This window comes from Zeugodacus cucurbitae, chromosome 2 (genome assembly GCF_028554725.1).
Source record: "Zeugodacus cucurbitae isolate PBARC_wt_2022May chromosome 2, idZeuCucr1.2, whole genome shotgun sequence".
Lineage (NCBI taxonomy): Eukaryota > Metazoa > Arthropoda > Insecta > Diptera > Tephritidae > Zeugodacus > Zeugodacus cucurbitae.
The window spans coordinates 10714290-10736308 of NC_071667.1; the positions used below are offsets into that span (position 1 = coordinate 10714290).

Genomic DNA, 22019 nt, shown 5'->3' on the forward strand with positions numbered 1-22019 from the left:
CAAACTGGTATAAATTCATTAAATTCGTATACCGAATAGAACAAGTAACTGGTATAAATACAGAAGACTGACATATTCGGTTAGAAGCTATAATAACAGTTGATTATATCTCTCAGTTGATTGCTCTCTTGCTTTGCATATTCACACTTTATTATAAAGAAGACGGAACTGAGAAGCTATTATTCATGTTGTGTTGAAAACAAAAGACTTAAGAAACGAATTCGATAATTAAATTTTAGGCAAGCTTTGATTCATTCAGCAATAATTTTAAGGAATATCTCATTAACTATAAAGTGCTACATCATGAGAACACAATTAGAACTTTCTTCAATATCTAAAGAACGACAGAAGCTGCAATATTTGGGGTTGATTCGACTAAATGCGCTCTTGTCATATATTCTACTTTTTTTTTTATTAAAAACGCACACAGTTGTCAATAACCTATAATAAAAGAAGCAAAAGAAATTCTAATAAAATATTAAAAACAATTTAAAAAATATATATTTTGTAAGTTATTCAAAAACAAGTATAAGTTATTTCAACTGTGCATATACATATATGAAACATAAACAATTCTCTTTTTGATTTCTTCCAATATTTCGCATAATCTACGTTTAGTTGCTTTCCATTCGTTTGCACCGAAGCGATATTGTTCTCTAACAAAAAACAATTTCTCTCTTTCTGCACAACACTTAGATTTGGGTGGACCATTCTTTCCAGGCGGACCGGAATTATGGCATCATCCGCTAGCCTATTCGGCAGCTGCCGCTGAATTACCCGGTGCAGCTGCATTACAGCATGCCACACTAGTGCATCCAGCTCTCCATCCGCAGGTGCCGGTACGCTCTTACCTCTGACTAAATACAGATAAAGTTATCGAACAGCCTATGCATCAAGTGAGTATAATCGCTAACTCTATACCGTATATATGTATGTTATGCCAATCGCCTATAATTTTCATCGATCTTTTCATAAGTAATCGCATTTTTTCCATCTATTCACATATTTACACGCACTCACTCAGACTCAAATGACCGCTATGACGCAACATCATCAACAAGCCGCAACTCTACATCCAACAGCTATGCATATGTCCGCCGCTGCTGCGGCTGCTGCTGCTGCAGCTGGTTTACCGCCGGGCGCAGCCGCCACTGGCCCACCGGGACCGCCACCAACCGGTCATACAGCACATCATCATTTTTTATCCAGCCCCGCTTTGGCGAGTCCAGTTGGTTCCTCGAATAATCCAACACATCCATCGAATCCACCATTAGCTGCGAATGCGCCCTGCTCGACATTGTTTGTTGCCAATTTGGGGCAATTCGTGTCCGAGCATGAGCTCAAAGAGGTCTTCTCCAGGTCAGCGTTTACTTTAATTTATTTTATATAACTAAATAACGGTTTAATGCATTATTTATACTATTTTTCTAAAGAATTGAGTTTAAAGCCAAAATTTCAACATTCTGAGTTCATCATTTCTTATTGAAAGTTATTCTTCACTTGCACATGAAATTCAATTAGGTTAATAAGAAATTATATTAACAAAAAAATCACACTTCATAAAATCGCACATTGAAGAAATTATATATGCAATTTTCACTGTAATAAAAAAAAATCCACTAACAATAAGTATCACTTAATTCACATGACTAAAGTGCAATACATTTATTACATGTTCAATAATATTCGAATATAAATCACTAGCACCACTCCAAGCTCTAAAATTCACAATTCTACTACAAGTGGTAAATGTCAAACGAAAATATATATTTTTATCTGAAACTAAACATTGTGTTAGTATAAATTCGTTTTCGAAATTTTAACTTCGAACAAAAAATATTTTGTATATTTTCTTTTAACATTTACTTTACATAAACTTATTAAATAAGTATGCGTGTAGCTAATTTAATTTTAAATAATTAAAATTTTAAATTTAATTTAATAACAGAAGATTTTAAGTTCATGCGATATTCCCAAAACCTTTGAAACTGAGGAATTTCATTATTGTTTAATAAAAATACTCCAGTTTTCATTAAAATCTTCCTATAACCTGATGATGTATACAAGTTGTGCCTTAAACTCCAGTTTAATGAGTTTAAACTCTTCCTAAAAGCTTTACACACGACTCTCTTATTGATTGTACTGCTCACAACTTTGCCTTGTTTGCGAAAAATTAAAATCATTTAAGAATGTTTAATTATCCAGAAGTATGAAACAAACATTTGTTGTTTTTCAAAAACATTACAGTTCATAAACTCAAAGTACTTATAAACAAAGAGTTTAACAAATTAATCCTTGTTTTGGTGTTTACATTTTGGTGTTTATATGGAAATAATCCTAAAAAAATTACAAATTGGACATAATGAGTTCCTTAAATACCTACAAAATTAAACTCGAGTTTAGTGGAAACACTTTTTAAAATTTGTTTCAAAAAAGTCAAATGCTTAGGAACGCAAACTAAACTCTGAGTTTCTTAAACACCTAAACAGTTAAACTCGAGTTTACCAATATTTGTTTCATAAAAAACAAACCTATACAGATACTACCGTTATATTAATTAAAATAAAATTTAATTCCTTTCATACACAACTATCTAACTATCTACATTAACGCATAAAAAATATATATCTCTTTATCTCTGTAAAATAAATTTCAATTATTACAGCAGTATTATTATTTACTTACAAATATATACTTCCAAACATATGTATATTTACACTGTAACTATTTATAAATATGTATGATTTGTTACTTAAATATTGAACAATTGCACACACACAGTATGCCTGGCTTTTGTCGCCTCCGAATGCACACAAAAGGTTCGCACAATCTCACTTCTACTTCTACTACTACTACTACTACTTCCACCATCACCAATGCCACCAACACAAGCACCACTTCTATCAATTCTAATGCAACAGCCAACAACAATAGCAACAGCAATGCCAATCATCCGGTTGCGTTTATTGAGTTTAAAGATACCGTTAGCGCTGCAACAGCAATGCAGCAATTGCAGGGCAAATATTTACTCTCCTCCGATCGCGGTTCGATACGCATCGAATTTGCTAAAACCAAAATGATCAATGATACTATGAACGGCAGTGGCAGTGCCAAGCACAACAACAATCACAACAACAACAGCAACAACAATGAAGCATTGGCTATGCAGAAGGCAGCCAATGCCATGAACGCTACGCAATTGCTGCCTGCCAGCAACATGACGGCCGTTGGCCCCGCCGGTACTGCTATGACGCTCATCAGCAATCAGCCGCCACAGCCGCAGTTGATCATATTGAATGGCTATGCACAACAGCAACAACAGCAACAACAACAACACGCACTTCAACAGCAGCAACAAGCCATGCAACAGCAACAACAACAACAAGCGTTCTTACAAAACACTGGTGTTGTGCAACAGCAAGCCATCTTGTCGGCACAACATTTCATCACCACAAATGGTGGCACCGCAACGGCTGTTGCTGCCTATCCGGCAGCAGGAGGCGCTCTGCAGGCCATATCAGCGGTCGGTTCATCGTTGGCGACCATTTTTACTAGCACCAACAGCACGAACAATTTGAACAACACCACCAGCACTACTAATCTCAATAATAATAACGGCATTAATATCAATACTAATAACAGCAATAATAACAGCAATAATAACAATAATAATAATAATAATATTGTGCACAATTGTTCTACCGCACTACCACCGCCTACTGTTGTTGTAAACTCACTACAGCACCAACTTCATCCAACTCAGCACCAAAATCATCTCTTTAGAGACGTACGTATTGGTTGTCGAACATCGCTTCGATGACATTCACTACATAATTAGTTTTTTTTTCAGTTTTCTTTAGTATTTATTTATATTTTTTCCTTTTGGATGCTTGCATATTTAAATAAGTTTTATTTAATTCACTATATTTGAGACTATAGCCTTTTCACACAGGAGCTAACTGATCAATTACCGGCCTCTGCTCGATTAAGACGCTGATTAAGATCGAGTTACCATACAAAATAAAAATCTTCATTATTATTTTATTGAATTTTAATCGACTTGAAAATGAAATGCAACTCTGCAACAAAGAATCGCAATCCGTTGATGAATTTAGCAACTTCTCAAAAAACCCAAAACCAAAAATGTATCGGTTATCGAGAAGCCGACAATGTGAAGGGCAAAAACTGATTTCTCAATCCAAATTTTAATAATTCAATTAATTTGGCTGTGTGAAAAGGCTATTAGTCACTTATACAAATTATATTTTATTGCATTATAAATATATTTACGTATTTATTTTTGAAATATGCTTGATTATTCTTGTGCTAAAATTAGATAATTTTGCTTGCTCTTCAATTTTAGTTGCTACATTTTCACACATTAATTTCCGGAATTATTTGTTTATGATATTTAGTATAAAAATTGAATATAACAAATTCCGTATATTAGCATGTATATGTATACATAATTACTATAATTACCCACGTGAGTTTGTTCAATTACACAATTTTCCAAGTTACAAACTAAAGTATGTCCAAAACTTTTTTAAAATTAAACTATCCAAAATAAAAGTTTTTTACATTCTCTATTAATTATTTAGAACAACGAGCTAGCTTTGTTAGTCGATTCGTCTATTCAATCGTTTAACTTGTGCCACATTTTCACAATGAATAATTCTTCCATAAGATATCTCTCTCTTCAGATCAGTATACATGAGAACACAGCTAACTGCATAATTTTTACTTGATGTTAACTATCTATAGCTATATCTATCTATATTTCAGCTTAAAAAAATCGAAAAAAAATATCTTAGAAAGGAGCCAGGAGCTGATATTATATAGTCAACTTTTCAGACATCAAACGTATTTTTTTTTGGAACAAGGACGAGCAAAGATCTACTGTTTAGTTAAATATCACAAATTTCATAAAATATTTAAAACTGGCTTACACAGTCGGTTAATAGATTTCCTTACTATATAACATTATTTTTTTTTAATGATCAGACGATGAAATATGTAACCTGCTTTAAGCTCACTCCGCCATTTCCTTTAAAAATATAAAAATATGATATATCTAAATCAAAAATATGTGTCTGTTCCACCCACTACTCTTTCAAAGCACATTTTTTCCAACGCATGACTTTGCAAATGCAACTAAATTTATAGGTAACACAAGTAATTGGTATGCTAATGCGCTGCACCCCTACAGCAGTCCGTGTGCCGGCTACTAATTCAAATTCGCCATGCGAAGGTAAATCGTGTGAAGCGCACGTAACCAACCAATAACCAACGGCACTAAGCCGAAACGTAAACGCGAGCAATTTCTTTATTATGGCATTAAATAAATACACATACAGATAAAATAACAAATAGCAGCAACGCTGCAACGCCTGAAAGTATGCTTTCAATACAAATAACAACCGGCAACTAGTGCAAGAGCACCCGCTAATGGCCAACAACGTTAAGCGTAAGAGCACACAAGCGTTTACAACCATTTTACCACTTTACCGCTATTTTATGTTTGATACGTTTTTAAAATACCCAAGTAGGTAGCTTACAAATTTGTTTTTCAATTTGCACAAAAAGTTTATAGAAAAATGCCGTGCACCCCACAACCTGCCATGCGCTTGTGTTTGCATTTACACATACAGCAATAGATTCTTAGCTGACTTAGCAGCGCATAGTCGCCTGCGCTATATTTATATTGCAACGCCCACAAACATACATACATACATAGTTCCCATAGGTATTTATAAGCCGGCAGTTAACCCTTCTGTGTGCGGCCGCAGTGGCGCTCAATTGTTATGATTGTGGCATTACCACGAACCAACAGTTGCACAGACACCCAAACATACATGCCGTACATATTTAACATGGAAGCATTGCGCACACGCTTCCCGCTTGTGTAAAAAGCGCAAACTGTGGAAAACCGCTAGACAGTAAAATTCCCAGCATTACTTGTGCACATGCATGTAGATACATATGAGTATATTGCTACCATATTGGCATGGCGGCAGTCACCTCGTCCCTTGGGTGTCGGAATCAATTTGCGCGAAAGGTGAAACTTTTGCCAGGCGTGGGGTGAAGCGAGGCGCTTACTCGGCGATATTGCGAATTACGATAAACAAGTTTAATAGTTTAAGTGGCATACATGCATAAAGGTGCATAATGTTATAGGTGCGTGCCCTGTAGAAAATTATTTTAAATTTTTTGGCGACGGTTGAAGCATACTAAAAATCGACTGAAATGTTTGTTTAATAATATTTAAGCATCACAAAGGAAGCGAGTTCGCCATACAGAGTTATCTTTCGGTGTATAGCGCCCAAACCTAACCTAACATAAGCTTTCATGACTCTAAATATATTACAGTTGAACTTCTCTAACTCGAATCACCATAATCCACAAAAAAACTTCGAATTAGAGGAACACCCGGGTTATAGAAGGTAATTTGTATGAAAATTGATTTCTATTGCCAATTCAAGAATTCAAGTTATGGAGAACATAGTAATTTAACTGTAATTTAAAAAAAATATACTTTATAAATCTTATTTAAAATATTTTCTTTCTTAATTTTTTTTTTTAATTTTCGTGTAAAGAGCAATTTTTAAATAACATTTGGCAATAAAAAGTATATTTTTGAAAAATAAAATTTTTTCACGTTTTTGCCCACATTATATTAGCTAATATTTTCTAAGTTAGGAGTACTTATACTATAATTTTAAGTTTTAAAGAAACAAAAATTCGTTTAATTTCCTACCGGGTAACATGTTCTCATTAGCACATTTCCACCTGCGTTGTTTGTTTTTTGTCCACAATTTTCACATATAACGCTGATGGCTCACTTTGTGAACTTTACAACACCCATATAATGTTGGATATAGCACTTACTATTAGCTTTTCGCTAAAAATTTACTAATAATACAAAGTGCTGGCCATTTTGTGGAAATGTGTTTCAGCTCTCACTTCATGGTTGGAGTAGGGCAACCATTCTAAAATATTGAAAATTTTAAATTGAAATTGGTGAAAATATTTTTTCGAACGAACTTAAAAAAGCAGTTGAAAAAACTTTTTGAAATATTAATTTCAAAGTACAGAGCCTATTAGCTTTACTTTATATTGGTTTCCATAAAGCTTTTTTTCCAGAGCTTATTGACTAACGAGAATAAAAGCTTTGTAAAAAAAAGTATTCTTATAAAATGCGGTCGAATGTTAAGGCGGCAATTCTAACTGTTGACTCTAGTAAGACACTACCGAAAAATTCTACCATGGTAAAAACTCTAATAAAAACCATCAGTCGTTTGGAGTGTATTTCAACTTGTTTGTTGACATTTATTTGACTACTGACTTGAGTAGGTTCTTATTAGACAGAGATATTTATAACGCTTGATCGAAATATAAACTAAATAGCTAAACTATATTTTAAGTAAATAAATAATATTTTAAATATTTGTATATATATTTTATACGCTTGATCGAAATATAAACTAAATAGCTAAACTATATTTTAAGTAAATAAATAATATTTTAAATATTTGTATATATATTTTATTATTTTTTTATAATAAATTCAATATGTGTGTATATTGCTCGCATGTCGCATTAAAATATAGCGCATACCCAAGTGATACTGAAAAGCTCACCTCACTTAAAGAACTTGCTCTAAACAATTAATTATTATTATTTTAATAGTAATAATTATTTTGATATTAATTGTTTATATATAATTATTTATTCACATATTTACTCATAAATTAAGTATATGTACATACTTATGCAATTAATTTAAATTAGTTTTACATATAACTGTACATAGTTTCAGCTAAACGCTTTAAATACACTAACAAGCCATAATTTTCAATAATTACTTATGAATAATTTAAAATATATTACGCGATAAATCGTTTAAAGTTCGCCATACATTTGATTTTACAGAGGAGCGGGTATGGAATCAAGGCATGATTTATTGAATAAAAAAGCCGAGCGCGACTTGCAACATCATCAATTTCTAATGACAACACCGACTTGACCCGTTACAACAGCAGCGGCAGCACATCAGCATCAACAGCAGCAGCAACAGCAACAACAACATCAGGATTATACAACGCACTATCAGCAACAGCAGCAGCAACAACAACAACAAACAAACGCAGCTGCTATGTCAGCGCATCATAATCACCACCACCACCAACAACAACAACAACAACAGCAACAACATTACGCAGCAGCTGCCGCTTCTTTGGCCGCAACACATCACATACCAACAACACTCATTTCGGGTGCCACACCAGGAGCGGCAGCAGCAGCCGGCATCTACTCCTACGTTTTGCCGACGCAAACACATATTGCGGCATAGTACCGCAACATCATTGACGCCAATTACAGTTATTAGCGTTAGTATGATAATACAACAATGAGAACAACAACAACATGAGACAAAAATATTTATTATTGTTCTGAAAGTGGGTGTTAGACGCAACAGCAACAAGTACCATGCAACAACCAACTGCGTCAAAATACATAAGCAACAATTTGAGTTTAGATATACAGCATGCAACATAGGGCGAAACAGCGAGAGTGTAAGAGGCGCAGCATGCAACAGACTTGGCATGCTTTGCGCGAGGAGAAAGACCGAAAAACTTAGAAGAAATCTATAAAAAAAATGTACCAAATATAAGTAATTATATATACAAGAATAAACAATTATCAGCTAAATTAAGTGGACAAGCAGTTGAAATTTTAAACATACAAAACAAATACATATAATGAAATGACTTCTTGTATGTGCGTAGTGTAGTACAATTTGGAAACTTATGCAAGTTAAATTACATTAAAACAATTTCAAAAAAAATATATATATATACATATGTACATATATGTATGAAAATAGTAGCTTAAAGTTTTTTTTTGTTATATAAATTTTTTCTATAAAATGTTGAAATTTTTTAATAATTTTTTTTTTTTAATTTTTTTTTATAATTTTTTTTTATAATTTTTTAATATATATTTTTTTTTATATTCTTAAATACGATTTTTAAATATAATAAAATTCTTTATAACTACTTTTTTTACTTTTAATATATCTCTTAAATATTTTTTAATTTTCTTTTTGATTTTTTTCCTTTTTCGCTACTTTTTCTATAAATATAGTACTATTTTTTGTTTAATGTTACTAGCAAATCAATCAATTTTCGATTTTTTAATATTTAAATTCAATTTTCGAAGCAAAATTAAGATTTCTTAAAAGGAATTGATATTTATAGTTATAAAAAATAATTTCTTTCTTTGTCTACTCTTTAAAAGTATGTATGTAGTTTTTGGAGATTTTTTGAAATTGAAATGCATTTTATTAACAATTAAAACAAAAAATATACATAATGAATAAACATAAATTATTATCATAAAAGACATTTGAAAGTAAAAGTACATAAATGATAAAGAACTATTTATAGCTTAACCGAATGTGCCCTTTACATAGCTCTCTTTCTAGAATTATATAAAAAGCATAATTATTAAAAATTATTACAAAAGGAAAGAGTAACAGAAATATGAAAACAAAATAAACTGGAGAGTCCCAAAATTATAATAAATTTTTAAATGCTATTAAGCTGTAAAATCACAACTTTTATGATTGTCATACAAAATGATAATGAAATAATTATTGAACAAAAAAAAAATACAGAAACTGCTGAGTAGTGTGCATAATTACAGAAAAGCGTGTAGAGATTTTGATAAAAAGCAAACTAGCGTTAGAGGTTCAAATAAACGGTATGCATAAAAAATAAAAAAAAAAATAAAATAAAAACAAATCATACGGTTTCCAAATTGTTTAAGCAGAACTTAAAAAAAAGTAATGGATTTTTTTTAAATAAAAAATACTTTAAAAATAATAAAAAACGTAACAACAATGTTACGAATATTAAAATCATGCCAACAACACCGAAATCTGCGTTTCAGACTGATTAATGCAGCCAATTAACTAATTGAAATTAAAGTGCAGTCTGAACGCAATTAAGGTAAGATTAGGCTGCAATCAATGTGGTGACAGAGACTGTAGCGCAGATGGTAAACGTGATGCTGGTAGCTGTATGACAAAATATGTAACAAAGAAACTCTACAACAACAAAAACAATAGTAACGGATATAGAACAAGGAGCTAACAAACTAACTAACTTGCAAAACATAGAACTCGTATACTACTTATACTTTACAAAAACAACAAACGCTTTTCTACCACTTTAAACGTTATTCATAACCTAACTTCTGTGTAAACTGGTTGCAGACTACAGAATAAAGCAAACATAGCGATTTTCTCTTAGGACTATAAAACAACTACAACTACAACTACATACATACACACAAACATACTTACTTATTAAAACTAACTTCCGCCCAGTTTATAAAAAAAATACAACAACAACCACTAACTGACAGACTAAATTAAATGAAAGCTGACAGCTAGCAGTGAAAGCGAAAGCGACACACATCAATGTAATCGTGACTGAAAACTGAAACCAAAAGAAAACAAATTTATGCGACAGATGTTAAAGCTAAAGCATTCATAAAAATACGCTAAATACAATTAAAGGAAATAACGGTACATACATACAAATTGCGTGAATTTTAATAAAATAAATATATCAAGACATATCATCTTGCGTAGTGTAAAAGTTTATACTGATGTAAGTAAAAAAATAAATAAAATAATAATAATAAATAAACAAATGAAGTGTAGAACAAACCAAAATAGAGCCGCAGATGATATCTAGGCAAGAGAATAACATTTAAAAAGTGTGTAAACATAAGAAAAAATGCGTGGTTGTCAACACTCACACAAAATGAGTTGTGGCAAGCATTGGTCGTGAAAAGTGGAGAGTAGAAATATCTAGCGGGCAATACAATTATTATAAAAAAATTTAAACTGTAAAAAATTATTTTACTTATTTTTAAACTTTTTTATTTTATATATTTTTATTTTATTTATTTTTTATTTTTTCATAAAGTGACGATTTTTCATAAAATTTAATAATTCTTTGCCGCTTTTCTCCGAAGACTACGCCAGTGTGAATACGACCTTATTTTGTAAGCTCAAATGCATATAAAATCTAATGTTGATGATGCGCTGCACACAACTGCATACATATATATAATGCAAATCTCATGCAAATAATGCTGCTGATGATAATGCTGATTATTTGTAATATTATTTAGGCGATGTTGATATACAAATGTACCGCATATACAAATATACATATATGCATGCATAATATATGAAATACGTACATAAACAAGTGTAATAACTGTATTTGTGCAAACTTATTTTCAAAACATTCTTAAGTTATAAACTAAAAAACAAAAAAACAACAAAAAAAGTATTTTTAAAGTAGAATCTTTATGTGTTTTTCATTACCAAAGTTGTCCTTACTAAAAAAAGCTAAAAAAAAGAGTTAAACAAAAATTTTATTATATAATATATGTAACATTTATTGCAATTTTTTTGTATTAATTAATTGATTTATTATATAATTTACTGTTTTCTTAGTTTAGTACTAGACATACCAAAGCAAATTCAACTGGTTAAAATTATATAAAAACTTATATACTTATATAGATACATATATATAGTGTTATCTTACAAACATACCTACCTAATTATGAGCATACAAATACATATACGAAAAAAATACAAGCTAAAATTACCGTAATTGCTATACAATTAACCAAAAATTTTTGGGAATCACTGCGCAAAATTTGAATGAAACAATATTATGATTTCCGCTTTGCAGTTAGCGGTATTTAACTAATTTTAAACTGACAACTGACAACAAAAATGCAAAGAAATCATGCAAAATGCATATATTACAACAAAAAATAGATTACAACAAAATGCGAATTGCATTTAAAATATACGCATATAAATCAAGTTACTCATACATACATACACATATACAAGTAAATAGTTTGTATACAGAATTAGTCGGCATATGCATATTCCGTCCAATGATATTTTGTTAATATGTATTTCAAAAGCTTAATTATAGTATAACTTTTAGTTTATTTGTTTTTGTTTTTGCGCGCGTGAAATTTCGGTGATTTGCCGCTTTCGTTAGTAGCATGCAACCGCAAGCGGCCACTTGTGCAACATGAACACCTATATATGTAGCAGTGAAATTTTAACGGTTATTCATAATTAATAACATTAGTAATAATAAAAATTATTATAATAATACTAACTAGTTATTTACGAGACGAACGAACTCTTTTCGCGTCGCCGCAGAGTTCAACTGATTACTAAATGCATATCATACATTGCGCCTTTTTTTCCAAACTTTAATAAATACATACTTACTATTATGAAGAGAAAATATAAAAAAGCAAAAATACATACAAGTACTTGTATTTATAAAAAAAAATATTTATAAACCAGTTTAGCGTGATTAGTTTTGAGAACAAAATATTATTATTTTCGAAATTTTAAAAATAGCGCATAAGAAACCAATTAATAGCATAGTGAAGAGTGCATACTAAAAATGTCAGAATTCAATTGTTATTTATAAATGTACACTTTTAAATGTTGCATGTATAAATGTGTAATTTTAACAAAAATCAATGTCAAATTGAGGCAAACATTTTATGACTAAATGTTAAAAACTCGAAAAGTGTTTAGTCAATATGGATGTAGTAATAATATAGTGGTAAAATAACAGTTAATAAAAAAATAACTGTTAATAACAGCTAGAAATGTCTGTTAACAAAAAATTTCACAGTTAAAGCATACTTGTGGCATGCAACACAGTGGTCGTTTTGGCAGCAACAAATTAAAAAAATAAAATATTTGGAATATGTATAAGTTTTACAGAAAACAGCTTAAAACAATTAATTATTAATCATCAATAAAATAATATGTTCTACAAAATTTTTGTTTTTAAATTAAATTTTTATTTTATTTATTTTATTTTATTTTATTTTATTTTAATTTATTTTATTTTATTTTATTTTATTTTATTTTATTTTATTTTATTTTATTTTATTTTATTTTATTTTATTTTATTTTATTTTATTTTATTTTATTTTATTTTATTTTATTTTATTTTATTTTATTTTATTTTATTTTATTTTATTTTATTTTATTTTATTTTATTTTATTTTATTCTATTTTATTTTATTTTAATTTATTTTACAAAAAAATAAATCACCAAAATTTTCAACGCGCCTGTTCTATTTTATTTATTTTGAAATACATTTTATGAATACTTTTAATATTTATAATATAAAAAGCAAAGTAAAGTAAAGAAGCTAATATACATTTTTAATTGAAATTAGTTTAACGTTATATACTTATACTATATAAACATATATACATAAATACACATAAAAATATATTTAACCAACATTCGACTATGATTAGCAAAGCATGAAGATACAAAGAAAAGACAAACCAAAATAGTAGAAGCGAATAAAAGACAGATGAGCGCAGAATTAAGCAAGAATGTATGAAGAGTATGAGACAGAAAGAAGCGAAAAAATTTTAAATTACAAAACAAAAAGTCGATAAAGCGGCAATTACAAATATAGGAACAACAAACATATCCTTGAACCAGCAATTTTACCATTTTGTAAAGGTCAAAAAGGTCAGAACAAATGCCGCTGTGTAGACGTTTAGCAAGTTTAAGTTTTAAACTGTAGATATATAAGCGGTAATTTACTAACAAAATATAGCTACAGTGTATACATAAGCATACAAAATTATGCAAAAATTTACTAAATAAAAAATTACAAAAAAAAAAACAGAACAACAACATTTAGACATGAATAGAAAGCATGAAGCGTTAGCTTCTATATGCCACATTTGTGAAATGAAATCAATTCAACTAGTAAATGAAAACACAAAAACAACAACAAATACATATCAGCAAAATTCGACAACTTTTACATTGCAGTGAATGCGCATACATACATATAAGGAATACATAAGTAAAGTAGCAGAAACTAGCGAAGAGTGAAAAATATAATTACATATACATACATACATACATACATACATACATACATACATACAAAATAGGCGCTGAGGAAATTTTTACAAAAATTTTTATTTTAATTTATTTATACAAGAATAGAATGGGTATGCTATAATATTGACCGCAACCAGAAGTGCGCGTACAAGCGCAAAGTTATATCAATTAATGCAATCAGCATACATACATACATACATAACATACATAGTGTATTGAAAGAAGCAGTTACCAAAAACAAAAACAAAAACATAAAATAAATATATAAAATTGTAGTTATACTTAAAAGAATTATTGTAAAGCAAATACTGCAAGCAGTACGTGAGTATGAAATGTGCAGCAATTTCGTAATTAAAAATAAATGAAAAAACTAAAAAAAAAAATGGGAGCGTTGTATTGCAGATGTAGGCAAGCAAAATAGCAGGTATTTGTTATGCATTAATGCGTAATAAACATAATAAATTATTAGGGAATACATTAAATAAATAATATACAGTATATTATAAATGTACACACACACATATGTGAAGCATGTAATAATCGTAAATTTAAGTGAATTTCAAAAAAAAAAGTAAAAACCTAAATGTAATGCGTGTAATTGGAAACTGCTTGCAAAACATACATACATACACTCTTAGACAAAATATGCTTACAAAAAAAAAACTTTGCATAAAATTTTAACTAAATTATTTTCGTTTCTCAAATGAAGCGCTCATTGATTGCCTTATCATGCCGTAAATTTATAATTATAAATAATTATTTATGTTATTCTACATATACACATGCGTATTGGCAACAGTACACATGTACTATGTGTGTTTTGTATGCCTTTACTTATGAAGCTCCTTAAATAACTAAAATTAATTAAATCTCTCTGTATTAATAAATATATTTTTTGTTCGTTCAAAATAAAATTATTTGGTTGTTTCATTTTAATTTACAGCAATTATTTTCATATCGACGAACTTTTAGTGAAAGTAATAAATTTCAAAAAACACATTTTTTTTTTTTAAGTACTTACGAAGATCATTTTAGCTATCATGCGATTGCAGAAAAATATTCTTGAAAATCCACGAATAATTGCATATACATTTTTTAGATGCTTTTATAATGGTTCCACAATTATTGTTTTTGCAACAACAATAAAAAATTCAGAAGTAATCCACCCGCTCGTTTTTAGGTTCTGTTGTGAAGTGTTTAACTTAAACTCATGTTTAAGATTTCATTAAACACGGTCAATTAACTTTCAAGAAGCAGTCTGAACAACTCAAACTTTCATTTCATATATTTTATCTTTATTGGATGAGACCACGGAACTAAATATTTAAACGGTAAAGCTTAATTTTCTTACAAAACGGAGATTTATCTACTGAAGCTTAGGAAAAGTTGGTTTTCAAGCAGATTAATATATTTGGCGGCTTGAGTAGCTGCCATTAGCAGAAAACCGTTTCTAGTAAAAAGTTTTAGTTTTTCCTTTCACCTATTTTCAATTCTAAATTTTTCGAAATTATCCCAAATTATTACAGATATTAACACATGTTTTAATAAGTCGACGATGGTATGCTTATGACATCAGAAACCACATGTTAGTTTAACTAAATTAGACTCTAAAATGTATTCTTGAATCTAATTATAAGAGAGTCTCTAAGGAAAAGAGTTATTTTTTTATAATTTTTTCACTTCTTTCGATTTTTTGTGAGGTGTATTGTTGAGTTTCAAATGTTTTGATTTTATTTTTGTATAATTTGCTCACTCCACTTTACTTTAGACCTTTAGAATTTTTAATTTGTATTGCTTTTATTAACATACATATTTTAATGGGGAAATTTACTAGTAATTAGTGTTATATTAAATGAAAAACCTTAATAAATCGAATTTTGAATTAGTGAAATTTTTGCGTAAGCCATTTGGAAAATATACATACATACAGTGCAGTAAAAATGTAAGCAAAAACAAATGCTACAGTTTAGAGTAAACCAAAAATTTAAATTATTGAAGAAAAAGTTATAAATATAAAATTGTCAAAAATACTAAAATATTACTGAAAAATTAAAAAAACAACAACAACATAGCGAACTGAAACTGCTGGAAGTGGTAGTGTTTGCTATAAACAATTTTATTATGGAAAAATAAAGGAAATAAAAAAATTAATATTAATGAATTATAAAATATTAAGAATTATAAATATTAAACAAATTTTAAATAATAATAAAAAATTAAATAATAATAAAAAAATTAAATAATAAAAAACAATAAATAATAAAAATATTAATTTATAAATAATTATTAAAAAAATAATAATAATAAATAATACAAAATATTTACATTAATAAATAATAGCACGCATTGCAGCATGTAAATGTATTTTAATGTTAAATTTAAGTAGACAAATTTGACAAAAACGTATAGTAAACAGTTTGCATATATAAAGTTGAGTATGCAAAGCAAATTATTACATACAACTAATTATATTACATTATACAAAATTTAAGTAAATAATAATTATTAATTATATATGAAGATGAGAAAGTGAATCTTTAACTTTTAGGCAGTACTGCGTGCGAAATAAAAGATAAAAATACTTATTAAAAAGCAGCATGGACTAAGCAAAGAAAAACTTAAGTGAATACATGGAAATACTTGAAAACATATCAAATTCGTGCCCGATGACAAAACATAAGAGTATAATTACTATAATATACATACACTTGTATACATGCATACATACATACATACATAATTACTTACATACAAAGAGTAAATGGAAATGGCAAAAAGTTTTAATAATATTAGCATCTATGCATTCTACATACATACATATACGATATTGATATTTAATTAAATATATATATATATACTGTGCAATGTTGAAATGTCTATGCAAAATTACTGACATTTACATACATTGGGTACATTGGGTACATACATACAGACGCAGCCATATAAAGTATAAATTACAATTATACAGTTTTTAGATTTGTTTTTGTTTTTATGAAACATATTGATATATGTATTTGAAGAAACAGAGAAACAAAAAAAAAAAAAACAATTCAGTGCATTAACTTATTAATAATTAAATGGATTTTACAATTTTACGCATTATTAAAAAAATACTTTATTATATTTGAAAAAAAAATAAGCAAACTATGCAAAGAGATATTTAATAAAAATAAGTTCACTAAGCAACAAGTTTACAAACAATTCAAAAGCTTACATAAATCAATTTTTTTCATAAGAGCTTTGGCAGCTTGTCTGACCGTAAGAAAAAAAAGAAAGAAAAATTTAACTAATTTTCCAACTCGATACCAAACAGCAGAAAAGTATAATATGCAAAATATGCTCAAAATTACAGCAAACTCGAAAAAAATTATTAAATAATTGAGAATATTTTTTTCCAACTATTTTGTAAGAATCTTATACATGCATATATACATACATTCGTATGTGCTTAAATAATTTCTGGCGCTTGCTATTGAATTTTCGAACCAAATAACTAAATTCAAATTGAAAACTAATTACGTATTTAAATATATATTTGCATTCAAATCATATAAACATAAAACATACATACAAAATATTGAAGAAAAATACATAAAATACAAGCCTTGTTCTTTATACATACATACATACATACAATACAAAAAAAAAAACAGAAAAACAAAATATTGAAGTGAAACTAATGAAAAATACAAAGTGAAAGTAAATAAATTATAATGAAAACACAAATAATAAAAACAAATGCAAGTAATGCAAAATAATGATATATTAAATAATATAAAAGTAAACAAATATTTAGCAGAAATATTGTAATATTGTGAGTTTAAACGTATTGTTGCATTCAAAAATGAGAAAAAAAATACAAAAAAAATATTACAACTATAAGAAAATAATTGTTTACTTAATTGAACGTACAGCGTGAGAGTGGAGCATAAAAACCGTATATGATATTACAAATCTACAACGGTATAGAAGAACTCATTAAAAGGTAGAGATTTAAAAAAATTGTTAATTATATTTTGTTAAACAATTACATAATTGGCGAAAATAAATATTAATTGGAATTATATAAATTTTTTTTTTTATTGATATGCAAAACAGTAATTTTTGTTGGAATAGAAAAATTTAAATATAATTTTTTTAAATACATTTTTTATATAATTTACCATTAACATGTATTACCTTAACTTTCTACCTGACTTTATTTATTATTTTTACTTTTTTAATTTTTTTCCTTTCAAAAACAACAACAATCGAACGCCGTTGATCAAGATCCAAGCAGTTGGATAAGAGTTGGAAAAATAAAATATAGAACGAATTACATACATACATAGTTGCATGAAATGTAAATGAAAAAGAGTAAACAAACAAAAAATATGAAAATAAAATTTTAAATTGTTTTGTGTAATTGTAAAAAAAAAATAAAAATAAAAAATGTGTTTTATTTTAACTCAATTGGAAAGGAGGATTTTCACTGATTTTTAGGGATTTCAACAGCAAGAGACTTCATTAGAAAAAAATATTTCCAAAATAATCTATTAATTATATGTATTAATTTAGACGCTTAAATTATTTAAATTGCGGCAACTAGTGATTGAGAACTGAAGAAAAAGCTTTTGAAAGCTATATACAAATACATGGGGAAAGTGTCGTAAACAATTTTTAAAACTAATTTTAAGAAGACTTGGATGCACTTACGGACAATATTTTAAAAATAGTTTTCTCAAAGTGAATTTCATAAAGCTCCAATTCAATTTAATGACATGTTGCTTCAGTAACATTCTATCTATTCATTGATCATCACTATCATCACTGAACACACTCCATAAGATTGTAGATTTTAGTTTGTTTCAAATTTATTAGTTTTTTAAAGGCAATGAATTTTCGAATACAAACTCTCAGTAATGGTCAGGAGTAGGTATTACTTGGAGTTCATAAGAACGAAACCAGTGTCTGTAGTAAGTTTTTTAACAAGATTAGATGCAGAGAGCGTAATTCACAACGTATAATATATCCTTTTTGGATCTTTTCTAATACAAAAATATTCGAAAAAAATGTTTAACTAATTCCAAATTATTGTAAAAGTTTTGTTTAATATCTTGTTTCAATGACTTTTTAATTTATAATACAAATACGTATTTAGCTAACTTCAAAAATCTTATTCAAACTACCCTGTTCATTCACAGTTAAGAATAGTTTGCAACTCGACAAAATAATTTTAGCCATTACTGTTGCTGGTGCGTGGCTTGACTACTTGCACTAGCGACGCTTCGATTGTAAATATGTTTTGTATTAATAATCATTTATAGATGCGCAACGAATAATTTAAATATTTATACTTTACTATTTTCTTTAACCGACAATGGATTTTACTTTCATTAGACTTATAATACAATTTGAAAGATGTTGTTTTATGTCTTTTGCAACATTCGCTTTTGCAACATGTATCTGCAACATGTCAACACAACGCAAAATGAAGCAGAGCACACAGCTGATTTTGACAGTTGAAAATTTAGTTCATTTATTTATTGCAGCAGAAATTAAAAGCGCAGCTTGTAAATTTCTTATAAAAGGTTTATTAAACTGTATTTATTAATAAATTAAAATGTTTTGTTGCTTGCGTACATGTTTCAATCAAAATATGAGGAAAACAGGTTCCTCCTCAAACAGTAAAATTCGTGAACCAGACATATATCTCGATTCATCGTTTGCGGGTGAGCCTTATCGCTTGAATTTGCAAACATATTATAATTACTTTTTCGCAGAAAATGACGTTATTTCAACAAAATTGTGTTTAATTATTTACTTCATATATTACTTATTCCAATTGTAGGCCCTGATGTTATATTATTGTCAAGACAGCTGCGCATTACTGGCTCTGGTGGCGCTTTGGCCACTGCACCACTTGTACAATCCAAATCTTACTTCGAAATAAAAATACAACAGGGTGGCAGTTGGTCGGTCGGTTTAGCAACGCGTCAGGCAGATTTAACGAAAAAGCTTGGTGGCTGTGATAAGGAATCGTGGTGTCTTTGTTCAGATAATGCAACACGTCACAACGATGAAACTTTCCATCCAGTAGTAGTGACCACACAAGAACCGATAAGCAATGGCAATAGCATTATTAAGGATTCTGCAGCGGCAGCAGGCCTCATTGGCATTGAAGATGTACCTGAAGATAATTTACTTGGAGATTCTCTTACTGTTAGTAGTAACTGCGATGATAGCCTTATTGCACAACCGCAACATAATTTCCCCGATGAAGGTGATATCATTGGAGTAGCATTCGACCATATAGAATTAAATTTCTATTTTAATGGTAAAAATTTGGAAGTGCCGTTTCGTAATGTCAAGGGCGCCGTGTATCCGGTTATATTCGGTAAGCTTAGTAGTTTTTTTGTAAATAACTATGGGTAAATATAATAAATTTGTGATATTTCTAGTGGGTAATGGTGCTATTGTGGACATTATTTTGGACAACTTTCACTACGGTGCGCCGCCGGGTTTTGAAAAGATTATGCTTGAACAATCTCTGCTCTAAACATAACTGATTTGAAGGTATATTCCATTTACGTGTACCCACCGACAAACATATACGTTATGCTTATATATTTACAGACTTCTACGTTTCATGTAATTACCGTGTGCTATTAAAGTAAAGCAGCCGTCATATTGTATTATACATTAAATTGTTAAATCAAGTATAATTTATTAACATGTAAATATGACCTATGACCTCTCGTATTATTACTGAAACGAACACATTAATTCTTACTCTATATTATGTACTAGTCAATGACCATTTCCAAGTATTAAACTATCTAATCTGCATTTCGTCACAAAAATAGTGAGATTATATAAGATTAAAAAAAAAAAACTTTACTTATTAGTTCTATTAGACTTCTATAAAAAGACTATTTGTATTTATTTTATATATGCTATGTACTTTTTACACACATATTTTTTGTAATACTATAAAATTGCTTTATGCTAAGATAATAATGTTAAGCAAATATTGTTAAAATAGTTACAATAAATATAATTAAGCTTATGAAATTATACAAATATTAAGTATAACACATTTTGCTTGCACTATAAATAATCTTACTACCCATTACTTATACAATACATTGGATTATTATGTGAAAATATATCCAATTAGAAACAACAAATCTAATATTCGTATGGATCCTAACCTAAAATGTCTGCGAAAAATAATATTGAAGTTACAAATATACGAATGGGTCACTTAAAATAACTGTAATGATAATATAAAGAATTATGTTTGTATGTATATATTCTTCAGATGTTAATAATAAACAGATATTTTGATGTAAGTTCAATTACTGGTAAGCTACGCTTTTTTTCTGTCTTAAACTTTCATTTTAAAAGTCAGCGAATCCAGAGAAAGCTGTAAAAATTGTGGCTTCTACTGACTGTAGATTATTAAAACCTGGACTTTAAATGTGTACCTAAAGGAAACGACTCTAGAAGGTTTCGTTGTTCTAGCTTAAGTAGTTAACGAGATATGCACAAAAAGCTTAGCAGGAGGAGGGGTCACGCCCACTTAGCAAACAAAATTACATCCAAAAATTCTCCTTAGTTCATTTTACTTTCATAGCTTTTTTATGGCTTAGTAATGGCACTTTATCTGTTTTCGCCATTTTGTGGGCGTGACAGTGGTCCGATTTCGCTCATTTAGATATCTCAATTTTTACTCAAATTATCGGACGGACGGACAGACAGGCATCCGGATTTGAACTCTACTCGCCATCCTCCATCATTTGATATATCATTTTGGTATATCGTATATGACCCAATATCTAACTCGTTTCGTTTTATGACTTAAAACCAACCGCTAGGTGAACAAGACTATTATACTCTCTTAGCAAATTTGTTGCGAGAGTACAAAAAGAACCATTGAGCTCTTTCCATGTACCCATGGGGATCTTTCACCACAAGAAATATTTTAATTTTAATAACTATTTTTTCACCAACACTTTTATTTAT

The 22019-nt window shown here is 28.9% G+C and overlaps 2 protein-coding genes across 2 annotated transcripts in view; both read left to right on the top strand.

The window, feature by feature from the left end:
- The window catches only part of LOC105212335 (AF4/FMR2 family member lilli), a 131366-nt gene extending 117403 nt beyond the window's left edge, over positions 1 to 13963 (top strand). Inside the window, 4 exon segments of the mRNA XM_054225339.1 lie at positions 697 to 896; positions 1025 to 1359; positions 2782 to 3787; positions 7933 to 13963. Coding sequence (XP_054081314.1) covers positions 697 to 896; positions 1025 to 1359; positions 2782 to 3787; positions 7933 to 7959 — 1568 coding nt within the window. The 3' untranslated portion in view covers positions 7960 to 13963.
- A 5553-nt stretch (positions 13964 to 19516) lies between these two features.
- LOC105212327 (SPRY domain-containing protein 7) lies at positions 19517 to 21352 on the top strand. The gene is made up of 4 exons (XM_011184228.3): positions 19517 to 19723; positions 19843 to 20388; positions 20453 to 20567; positions 20628 to 21352. The coding sequence occupies exons 1-3, from the start codon at positions 19615 to 19617 to the stop codon at positions 20548 to 20550; spliced, it is 753 nt and encodes a 250-aa protein (XP_011182530.1). The 5' UTR covers positions 19517 to 19614; the 3' UTR covers positions 20551 to 20567; positions 20628 to 21352.
- Positions 21353 to 22019: the final 667 nt, after the last annotated feature.